General features: G+C 43.3%; 1 protein-coding gene across 1 annotated transcript in view; it reads right to left on the bottom strand.

The window, feature by feature from the left end:
* The window catches only part of PDIA5 (protein disulfide isomerase family A member 5), a 121,095-nt gene that overhangs the window by 71,250 nt on the left and 37,496 nt on the right, over positions 1-12,349 (bottom strand). The window contains exons 4-8 of the mRNA XM_065413261.1: positions 11,591-11,674; positions 10,641-10,686; positions 6,370-6,462; positions 4,953-5,013; positions 83-150 (exon numbers count right to left, since the gene is read on the bottom strand). Of these exons, the coding sequence (XP_065269333.1) occupies positions 83-150; positions 4,953-5,013; positions 6,370-6,462; positions 10,641-10,686; positions 11,591-11,674 (352 nt within the window). The remainder of the gene's footprint in view (positions 1-82; positions 151-4,952; positions 5,014-6,369; positions 6,463-10,640; positions 10,687-11,590; positions 11,675-12,349) is intronic.

The raw sequence follows: 12,349 nt of genomic DNA, 5'->3' as shown, positions 1-12,349 counted from the left end.
GTACAGTCTTAAATATTCAGATGATAAACTTAAGGTTTTTTTTGTTTTTGACATTTATACATCTTGTCATCCTCTCACTTACATATGTGCCTTTCAGTTCTGTGGCTGCCTGCTGGTAAGATGGCATCATTCTCTTACAAACACCACACCCTGGTCAAAAAGGGGGGAGAAAAAGACAAGGCAAATCATATACCAGTAATGACACTATTTCATACATGAAATCTAGCACATCAAAACAGTGAAAGATGAAATGTTTTCTGAAAAACAGCTTCAAATCTCAAAACATTCTAAAGAATATCAAGATTAAAAAAAATAAAATCACTGTTTATTCCTTACCTACTTTACTAAGCCCCTGAGATTATTTAACATCTCTAAGAGAATTACTTTTTTGCCATTTGGGTTTGGCTTTGCATTTCACTCATCCAGATCAGCCAATTTCATACTCAGTTTCACATTCTGATTCCAGAGGCAGTAGTGTTGTGTTTGGGGCCATGATAATTCATAAAAATTCTTAAAATTTGAAACAGTTATCACTGATATTTCCCCCCAAAATTTCAGCAAAACATCTCTCTTCATTTTTTATTAAAACCTTTTTTCTTCCCTCGCCTCCTCACTTAAAGAAAAAATTAATTCTAAATTCTGGACCTAAACTGAGTTCTCAGTGTCCCTTTAACTGAAACCATACACACACACACTTACAATTAAAGGACCTGATCCTGTATTCTCTAGGCACTCAATATTCCCACTGAGCTGGGTCCAATAGGTATCTGTGTCTCACCCTACATTTTAAAAGTCACTTGTCAAGATCCAAGTTCAAGGTCATATGTGTCTCCCCAAACTTGCACTCCAGTGCAAGAGCAATCAGAATCTGGCCCTTAATATGGAAAAATTAGGGCACTTCTGATTCAATCCAGTGTAACAAGTCTTAAGAATTTAATCGAGGAACCCTTCCTTAACACACTAAGTGGACATTAAAAAAACACTAATGCTCATTTGACTACTTAGGAAAGGTGACAGTTCAAAGAAGATCCTCCAGATGCCAGACAAGGCAGATTAGCTAGCAAAAAAGAGAAGACATGGGACTGGCATGTGCTAAAAAGCTGTGTGTAGATGATGCTGTAGGAGGTTTAAGTAGATTAGCAATAAATCACCTTGTAACCAGCAGGTTTTTCCATTGCCAAGTAAACTGAGATGGGGGAGAAGACGTGACTAAGTTCTTCTGAGTCAGATGAAAGGGACTTTTATCTGAATGACTCCTGGGACTGCAATGTGACAGTAGTCAGCATTTGTCTTCCAGCCAGCAGTGAAGACGAGAAAAAGAATAAGCAGTTGCCCTGTACGCTGCATGAGATCACCCCCAAAAAGATCTGTTAATGTTTCTGGGGAGATTTTGGCAACAGCAATTCAAGCTTCCCCACATCAGTGTGCCTCATCCGCAACCAGGGGGAACATCCTCTAGGAGAGAAGGGAAAAGGATTCAAGTTTCCATGGCTATTCCACCCTTGGCGTGAGATTGACCTTGGCTGAGATTGGTACAAGGGGGCTAATTAGTGCCAGTTAAGAAGATTTCATAATGCACATGGCACACCATCCATTTCACTGAGGCCTAAACTGGCATCAACCACTGTCATGCAGTCTGCTGAACAGCCAGCAAATGGCATCCTCTGTCAGTCATTTCCTCCCACAAGCCGTTTTCATTGTCCTCTCACCAACGCTGACGTCTCTTGCTCTATACTTCAAACTCCTTCCAGCAGCCCTCTGGGCCTCAGACTGTCCTGGCTAGTAACCTCCGTCGTCCCCGCCTTAACCTTTCACTCTCTTCTGAATTCTTTCCTAAAAATCCAAGCATGCACTGGTCTCCTCTACCTTCAAAAATCCCACCTGCCTAACTCCCTTCGGCTCCAAACTCACAGAACACACCATCTACGACAGCTGCCTTGAGGTCCTCACCTTCAACTCCATGCTGTATTGCATCTACCATCTTTCAGCAGTGAACTCCCTGTTACCCTATTACAAACTTCATCGACTAGTATCTGTCCTTATACAGACTTCTCAGTGTAGCTTTGTCACAAGGGCTCATTTTGTGCCAGGTATTTGAAACAGGCTAGGGTTTATTTTAACATTGAACAGTCACTGATCTTTTTCTAACAAACACTGAATGTGACTGCATCACTTTGTAAATTTAATCAAGAGACCCAATCAAGAACTTAATTTTGTCGTCGTCATCATGAGATATATCCTCCAGCTGTCTGGTCACGTTTTTGCTTCTGTACTTCTTTCGCAACTTGTGCTGAGAACACCACACTTTTGCAGCACACATGATCCCGCACCTCTAGTGTATGCAGACATCTCAGTTGTGTTGTTCCTCCACATTCACGGCAAGCAATTTTGGTCTCTGTCATTTGCTTATTCCTCCATTTTGTCTTTATGCCTTCGAATGAATTTTTAATCAGATGCACTTCAATTTTTGCAATGCTCACTAACCTTTCCATTTTGGAAGCCCAGTACTATAAATATCCTTCATTTGTTGCAAAGTCAGGTCCATTTCCTGCAATCATTTTGCACTGAACTGGAGTTATACCACAAATAATTTGGTCTCCAATTAGTCCACCTGCTAGTTGTTTAGATTTGGCTTAGTTGCACAGGCCTGTAACAACCACCAATGCTCTCATGTGGCAGCTGATTTCTCTATGGAAAATGAGCCTTTCCTCGCCCCCCTCCCCACCAATAGCTTTTAGTGTGCATCACTGTATTCTTAGATTTTTAAATTACTTTATTTAGCAGTTTGCAGATACCTTCATCTTCCCACTCACTAGCACATACTGAAGATGTCTATTGCCTGTGAGTCTGCCACAATGTAGCAAAAATGGATGATTTCACCGTCTTTGATTTCTCTGCAGTACGACTTGCTTCCAAGAAAGTTTAGAAGCACTGCAGATCTTAGTCAGGTACCATCCCAGATGGAGGGATTTGGGACCCCATTCTTATCAAAGGAAAAGTTTTTTTCCAGCTCTGGGTAATAACAGTGTGAAACACAGGGGTGCTTATAAGAGACTGATCCAGATTTTCCTTTTCCAAAAACAAGACTTAGGTCAGGGCTACAAAAGGTTCCACCCACGCCACGTGGCAGCAATCAGTATCTGCACATTCTGATAACCAGTATTTTAACATGACTGCTGGATGAGTTTGGTCTTTCTTGAGTAGGTGGCACAGCGGAAGGGAAGTAGAAGAGTGGGAAGAGAACCAAGTCAGAAGGTTAATGTTAAATAAAAGATGAGGGAATGAAGGATTGTGAAATCAAAGAAGGGTTAAAAAAAAAAAAAGTAGGCTTCTTTGTAGAAGTTTAGAGAGCAGCAAAAGCATTACAATAGCGAAAACTAGCAGGTGTTCAAAAGCAGCAACACTGGAAGCGGCAGTGTGTCTGGGGAACAGCTCAAAGGGAATGAAGGGTCAAGTAATGCGCATTTCAAGAAAGGACTGGTTGTGGAAAACAATTATTAATGAAGGAGGTAAATTGCGAAAGTGTTCTGGGGCTCAGGAATCTCCCTAGAGGAACGAGTTACCGACTTAGGGAAGGCATATCATCTCACCGGACACAAGGCAGGAGGCAGTTGCTGGGAGTTACAGTACATGCTGCACCTCAGAACATGACAAGGTCCCGCAGAGATGACCCGGAGAATCTCTCCACATGTGTAAAGCTTAAATGAAAGGAGCTAGGGTAAGCTGCAGTGGTAAGGGAAATGCGCTCTTTTACTGAGCTATTAGACCAAGTCCTGGGCAGTTCCTAGCAAAGCTCAGATGGGACTAAATGTAGAATTACATACCCTGGATGAGGAAACCACTTTGGGCCACTCATTAGGAAACCACAGACAATGCTGCCTTGGGATGCTCAGTTTAACACAGCAAAGCAATGATCACCCAATTGCAAGTGACACCTAACTCATCACCAGTTCCACTACCAAGGTTAATGCAGCAGTGCTTTTCTACCTTAGATCATGTGCTCGCTCCTTTTTCACAGCCCGCCTGTCTTGCAAGTGGGCAATGGCTCTAGTGCAATGGTACTGAGCGTTAAAAGAGCTGGAAAGTCTCTAGGTTGCTGAATGGAATTGCAAGGAGCCACCAAATAGCAGCAGCGCAACATTCACACCCAGCGATGTTCGCAGCGTGACTCAGTCACCGGGCATTGATACAACACAATGTCAAGGTGTCACACTGCTGTCATTTTGTGACTTGTTACAACTCCACCTGACACACTCTTTCCCAAACGCTTTGAGGGATCCTGGCAACTTGGGTTCAATTACTCAGCACCCCATGTTACATCATGTATGCAGCTCTCCTGAGCAGTACTCGGTCCCCTCTGCCTGACACAAGGAAGAACATATGAAGCTGCAGCCAGAGCCCTGGTCTCCTTTGGAGATTCTCTGTTCTCATGGGACCAGCTTTTCATGGGCTATGGAGAAGAACACTGCAGAAAGTAAATAAAAATATGAACAGTATTCACATGCGTCCATAGTACTATACAGGGCAGAGTGCTGGGCACACACAAAAGCATATGCGTTATTAAGTCATATGCACTCAGCATACCAAACAGGAATAGAGAATGAGAAAACCAGACAGGACAAGTAGTAAGAAAGTGATGTGAAAGTGTAGTGACTGAGACCGGTACCAGCAGGCAGTGGAAAGAGGCACAACTTGTGGAAAGAAAAGGGAAACAAATTTAAAAGAAGTCTGATTGGCCAGGAGAGTGATAGAGTGGATGCCAGGGGGAAAGAGACCAGAAAGAAACCAGAAGACAAATGCTAAGGGCTGTACAGTGCAAGGAGATGAATATTAGTCACTAAAGCGTAATTAATGAAGCAAGTGGAGAGCACTCCACTCAGAGGAGAGCACGTCTGGGTAGGGATGATGGTTGATCAGCCACAGGAGTTGATAGGAAATACCAGATCACGTACATGGGGCATAGAACATCATCAGAAGAGGTCTGTCTTCTTTCTTTAGAAGCCTTCTGAATTCCTAAAGTATAAACCAAACAAAAACCGTTATCCATGAAACAGACACATGCATCAGGCCACAGTCACTTATCTGTGTTCAACTTTAAAAGGCAAATAATGTATTAAAGACACTTCCCATTGTTTGCTTCATTATTTAAGGGGGGGAAATCTTGTAAAAAGCCAAAAGTCGAATCACTTCTCTCCACTCAATTCCGGCTTAGAAAGAGTTAATACAAATTACCACGGGACTGATTCACTAAATACCTTACGAGAAATTTTCAGTGATAGGATGTAGAAATTACACTACCTGCCGACTCTCAATAGAGGCTTTTGGAAGCTATAGGATAATAAACCAGTTTTCCAGCCTGATGCTCTCAAAGAAAACTACTCTGATTTCTTATTAAGGAGCTGGACTCAATAAAAAAATAAATAAAAGACTTTAGCTTCCACACCATGAAAGCCTAGGGCCATGAGAGGCAATGAGAATAGATTTTTCAGTGCCGGTATGGTGGGAAAACGAGATGAAGTTTTTAAATTGAATGTGACCCTGGGAGAGCTTGTAATGGAGAACAAAATGGTGAACATTAAAAATTAATCTTCTTACAAAAACTGAATGTCAAAATAACTGTTCCTTATATCAAAAATGAAAGCTAGATATGGATAAGGCTCTTTATGAAACATCATCTAAAGCTCAATCAATTAAAATTTTAAAATCAATAGACTGGAAAAGCATACAAAACACCAAACTGATCATTACTGGAGACCGCACTGTTACCACTGCAACCACCCTGTCTTTTCAAAACGAGAAATACAATTTTACATATTCACAGCCTTCCCACTTAAACGGAGAGGAAGGCTGGTCTTGTGGTTACAGCACTGGGCAAGCACCGTGGAGATGTGGTTTCACTTCCTGCTTCTGCTGTAGACTCCTTGCATGATCTTGGGCAAATCACTGAATCTCATTGTGCTTTATTGTCAGTCTATAAAATGAAAATAGCATTACTTTCTCCCAGTCTGTCTCTCTCATCTTTATTTAGACGTAAACTCCTCATGGCAGGGACTGGTCATTTACTGGGTGTACAGCTCCTAGCACAATGAGGCCCCGATCTCAGCTGTACTATTGCAATACCCACAATGGTTTTGCAATTCACTAAAAGTAAGGCAGCATGCTGCAGCAGAGACAGGAGTCAGGAGATCGGGCTCTGCAGTTAATGTGAGATGTGAACTCAGGAGAGTCACTTAAACAATCGGTGCCTCAGTTTCTTCTTCTGAAAAGCGGGATAATGGTACTTGCTCACTTTTGTAAAGAGTTTACACACTTCTTACTGACATTACATTAAAAATACAGACACACACTTTATGTATCTGGTTGAAGTACCTTTTCACTGTCCACATGCACAACATCTTTGGCTTCGGGATCCTCTTCCCACAACGGAGCTCCTTCCGGATCCTTTAGAAAGGCCACCACTGACTGCGATGAATGGAAAGACAACAAGGGGCTTTTAAACATAATTGCTACCAGAACAGGAGGGATACCATCCCAAATGCCACCTTTCCACTAAGCTGACTTTTCGTCTTCCCTTTCAGCAACAGCTTTTGCCATTCTGCCCTAAAGCTATACTCTTTAATGCAGCAGAGGGCCCCCGGGTAGGGGAACTGATGCAGTTTATCTGAACAAGGGTGGAAGGTGCTGGAGTTGAGGGGCTGTTCAAAGGCATGAACTCCTTGCATGACATGAATATCCCAGGTCATCAGGGCTTGTTCTCTCCGTATGGCTGATGGAGCCATGGCAGAAACAGGTCAAAAAATGGGCATGATCAGGTTAGAGGATACACTGCTGCAAGGATCCTCCAGATCACAGTGGACTACTTCAGCAGGACTAGATTCTATAAAGCAGCTCCTCAGCTGCTCCCTGGCCTGGTGGGCTAAGATTCCTCCCTTCCTTCAAGCCAGATTCTCATTCTATTCAGGCAGCTCACACTTGAGAAGTCTAGTGTACTCACAGCCACACATAGTTAGCACATGGCTCAACTGGTCAAATTAAAGTCTAGGCTTGAGCTCAACCAGCTTAGCTGGTGTTGAAGATTTGTCTACTTGAGACTTTTCAGACACGTTAGCTGACCTATGCTAACACCCCACCTTTTATTCTGATCTAGACAAGGCCCCAGTGACATTCTTACAACCCTTTTGCCTTCAGTGGGGATGCAACAGTGTAACCGACTGGAACTCAGCACAACAATCTGTTCATGATGGGCAAGAAGAAAGATTCCGGCGGCATCCCAGTTGGCTCTGAAGGGCTCAGGGGAGGGAAAAGCAGTATCTGTGTATTTTAGTTACTCGAGTCAGCAGACAGGTCTCTTAATACATCCAGGGAGCAGATCTGCTGAGTAAGGAGACTTTACATACTCCGGCACTTTTGGGAGAAGCAACACACATTACCACGGTGGTAACAGAGATGGGTCCCATCTAGACAGGCCAAACCATCTTATAACGTAATTGTAACTGTAGCATAGATGGCACTCAGAAGCTACGGGCAATAACCTCCCTGACCAATGCTGGAAGAGGGCTCTATAGCATGTGGGGGAGGTAGGGCAGGTGAAAGAGAGGGAGGAAGGGAGAGAGATCTTCTGCAGTTAAGAACGATACATCAGATTCTGCTCTCTCAGAGTTGGCAGAGCTTGTCTAGATCTCAATTATACATCAGGGGAAGAGGTAGGGGGTCAATCTTTTAACTGCTATCAAGCGTGATTTCAGGAATTCCCATGTGCCAAGTTCAGCTATGTAGAAACAGATGCTGTTAGAGGATGAAGGATTAAAGGGATTTAATTCATCCAGCCTCTATCTTGCAGCCAAAAAAAAAAGATGCTGTGTCATGTTTTCTGGCAGGGGTAGGCAGCATATTGCCTTCCACTCATTCCTCTGCTCAGTGGAGCTGCCACATTTCCTGAGCATTTTAAAATAACCCTTGTAATCCCAAGAACATAAAAAGCAACTACAAGGGTTCCTGCATTCCCTGGTTAGGGTTGGAGATCTGGACAAGGTCCACCCACTGTGTCAGGGAGTCCGTAGCAAACACTGTGATTAAAAAAAACCACTTTGATCTCATCGCACAGACAGGACCAAGTTGTGCTTTAACTGTTTTCTCAAACCACACCAAAGCTTTGAACTTAATACAGATGTAGCACAGTTCAGGAACCTGGTGTTGTCCACTCTATATTGCAAGATCAAACCATGTTTCAACATGATGGAACCAGGTTCCCCAGCACAGTGGTGAGCCCCATATAAGCTGGTTGTTAACTGGCCACCTTATGGAAAGTAAACCATAATGCATCAGGATGCTAATAAGAGGCTTATTATCCTTTAGATTTGACACACAAATATTTCAGTTTTAAACACGGACGTGCAAGAGCAAACTTGATTCAGAGATAATACCAGGACTGATTTACCAGACTAGCACGTCTGTGTATTCTCTTTGCTATTATTGAAGAGATTTGTGTTTTAACAAGTTTTATCCTTTACAGAACAGGAGAAAATTCCCTTTCAGGTAGTTCCTGCAGTGGAGCCTTAAATTCCAATCCTGCATTTATGGCATCCTGGCCTTACACTACAGAAAACTACAAGTTATACAGTATGGTCGATCGATCAATTAAAGCACATGACTTGGAATAAAAAAAATCCTGGTTTATTGCCACTGAGTTGCTGTGTGATGTGGAATAAATCCCTTAACTTCTTTGAGCTTCAGTGTGCCCATCTGCAAAATGGGTACAATAACCTACCTAGCTGGGGTATTGCACCACTTAGTTAGTGTTTGTAAAGTACTTGGAGATGCATGGCCAAAATGCAATTGAGGGAGATATATCACAGCCTATGCAAGATGAAATAGGAAGAGGAGAAGATGGGCTATAAGGGAGAAAGCCCTTGCCAACAGACACATAGCTCTGAGTAGCAAAGCTAGTGAGAAAGTTTATGAAAGTCATGTTGAATGATGGACTGATGCTGAACTGATGCATTTGCAAGCTAACTTTAAAGACACTAAACTGATAATAAGGAGTATGGTCTTTAAACATAGGGGCAAGATGGTACCTGGATAACCCCTTTTCATCTGCACTAGAGCCAGATACCCCCTTCCTTGGGTCATCAATGAGTTGCTTACCCATCTTCAGTAGGCAGTGGACAGGGTGGGTGGTAGGGCCAAGTAATCCAGTCAATAAGGGTCAGGGGAGGCCCAAGAAAGATGTGCCAAACAGGGCAGCGGGAATGGGGAAAGCTCCCAGCAGAAGCTGAGAGAATAAGTAACCGTCCATAATGTTTAAGAATGTACCTGCTCCGCTCTCTAGTAACAGCACACTAATCCCTTCAGGAGCATGCGCGTGCCTTGCGGTTTACCATAGCCCATCCGCCAGCACTGCAGGAGCATTTCTCCCTTGTTGTGGCAACATTTGTAGGGGATATGGGGTGATTCCTGGCAGCCATCAAGACCTTTATTGAACAGGGTGGAAAGACAAGTGCCCTTACCCAACAAGGACTGAAGACAGGATAGTAGACACTGAGTGCTCCCCGAGGACCATGGATTCAGCCCTCTGCCCATCTCAAAGATAGAAAGCATAAGTCCGCTTGGAAATCCTGGCTTTAAAGGGAACATGCAGGAGTGGGCTGAAACATGCAGCCAATGAGCACGGCTCCCACAGGGCAAGTTCATGTAACCCACATGCCTCAAGCTCTGCAGGTTTGTTCATCTCCAGTTCAAATCCCGGCCTGAGGCAAAAGGGAAAAGGGAATGCCGTGGTGTTAGCCTGGGCATTAGTCCACAAAATGCTCAGGCGAATCCCCGCTCACAAGGCTAAACCTGCTGGGAGAGCAGGAGGTGCTGCAGGGCTGGATGGAGGAGCTGCAGCAAAGCTGCACAGGTAGTGTTACTGCAGGTCTGTATCTGGTGCAGTGGCAGGGCTGCGGAGGGCCCAGCACCAGGATAGGAAGACATGTTGCCGGTTAGGATGCAGGTTCCCTGCCAGGGCTTCATAGGGGAAAGCTCTGCAATGTCTGCCCGACCTACAGTGCTTTTAATCTACTGCACCAAAATTCACACATTTATTTGAATTTTTGACAGTCTTTTTCCTTCTTTCATTGTTCCCATAGAATTTTGCTTCCTGTTGGTCTGTGTGAAATCTCCAGGAGGAGAAAGAAGGTCATTTTGTTCCCACTGTGCTCAGGGCAGATCCATATGAATCTAGGCTGCCATAATCAGATCAGAGAAAAGGCCATTTCATCTCCCTTTAAAGCTCATATCTCGGCGGCTAGAACAACAGAGAAAGTATTTCCCAAAATGCTGTCCAGCTAACACTATTAGTTACACACTGCCATCGACAGGATCTCACGGCAAAACAACATATTTGTTACCAGCCTGCAAATAAACTCACAGTTTACGTTGGTTCTATCTTGGTAATCATATCCAACTTTTGTGGATATGTAGCTGACAGACGCATAGAGACAGAATGACCTAAAGGGTTTCAGCTGTTTGTGAAATGTACCCTCTCCCTGCCGCCTCCTACACAAAACTGCAAAAGCCAACATCTGTTTTTAATCCACGTACGTCTCCCCATCCCTCCACTTTCCAGTGCCAAAAAAAAAAAATCAAATATTTAAATTTACCTTCAGTGTGACAGCTCGGTTATATTCAGTATGAAATGCACCATCCCTGTTGAATGAAGAGTGGGGAACAGTGTTAACTTTCAGGAATGTTGCTAGAAATCGTACAGCTGTTTATCCTGGCATCTCGTTAGCCAGAATAAAATTATCCTACTCAAATCACAGAACTGTGTGAAATGTACAGCAAAGCAATTAAAAAAAAGAAGGGGGGAAGCTTAAAGCAAACAGCTCTCTAGTGAATAATTTCTTCTGCAAAGCCTTAATGAGAACATTTACTAGAGGTATGATCTTAGGAGATGCAGCTGCTCAGCACCTCTTACATTTGCAATATTGCAACTCTTCTTATGAGTAATAATACACAGCACTTTTCATCAATAGATCTCAAAGTGCTTAGCAAAGGATGTATGTATTATTTCAGATGGTGTAACTGAGGCAGAAGTGACTTGCCCAAGGCCACCCAGCAGGCCAGTGGCAGAGCCAGGAATAGAACCTAGGTCTTCCAGGTCCCAGTCCAGTGCTCTATCCACTAGGTCACACAGGCTCCCTCAGATTCATACCTCTATTCATATAGGGCCTGATTCAGCAAAGCATGTAAGCATGTGATTACATCCCATCAAATTCAATACCTTAGTAAATTCACCTTTAATGGGACGTAAGCACATGCTGAGATGCGTAGTTAAATAGGGGCCTGGACTGCTTTAAATGTCCAAGTGCACAGTGGCAAGCTAATAAACCCCTGTACTAAAGTGCAGTATAATATAATACAGAACTAATAATGAAAGTCATTATACAAAAACAACAAGGAGTCTGGTGGCACCTTAAAGACTAACAGATTTATTTGGGCATAAGCTTTCGTGAGTAAAAAACCTCACTTCTTCGGATGCATAGAGCTGTCATTATACAGTAGCTTGAACAATTAGTGACAGCAAATCTCATCCCAGTCCTATACTTACTTATAATGCAATAATTCCACCCCTTTCTCCTTTGAATTAGGATCTGCTTTCATCTTCTTGCACACTTTTCGGCTTTCTGCATCACTGCAAAATACAGAGACAGGAAAATGTATGGTTAAAAAACGAAATCAAAATGTGTCCAACATTTAAAATAAAATGCATAGCTCTGGTTTCTCATCAACTTTGTTGTGATTACTCGTAGTTTAGGAACCTCATTCACTTAAGTCTCGAGCAACAGTGGTTTCTATCAAAGTTGCCAAGCATACTGGAACCTTGCTGCAGCCAGCTCGGATTCTGACAGTTTGTACATGGGGCTGAATGGTGATAAAACGGGGACCAATAATTGCGGTTCCTGCCCAGATTCCTCTCGCTTAGAACTGAGTTTAGCTGCTACATGTTTTAGTGTGCAGGCAGGGCTTCAGTGCAGGTGACTAAGAGAGAGATTCTAAGTTCCACAAAGAATGTGTCCACAGCTTTATTGATGGGACTGGTGAGCAAACAGTGTTTCAGGAAGGGATTTGAATTAAAAACAACTTTTTGTATCGGGGTAGAAGGGAATTCCAGGCAAAAGGGGTGGGCAGCATGCAAGGAGTGAAGACAAGAGTGGGAAAAGGCTAGAGGCGGAGTCAAAGGGGCAAGAGGGGGCCTGGGAAGAAATAAGACAGATGTAGACGCTAATTCAGGAAAGCATCCCTGTTCAGGACAGCAATTCAGCATGTGCTCAAGTCCTGTTGAAGCACATACTTAAGTGTTGTCCTG

The sequence above is a fragment of the Emys orbicularis genome, chromosome 11 (assembly GCF_028017835.1).
Source record: "Emys orbicularis isolate rEmyOrb1 chromosome 11, rEmyOrb1.hap1, whole genome shotgun sequence".
Lineage (NCBI taxonomy): Eukaryota > Metazoa > Chordata > Testudines > Emydidae > Emys > Emys orbicularis.
This window is presented reverse-complemented; position numbering and strand designations above follow the sequence as displayed.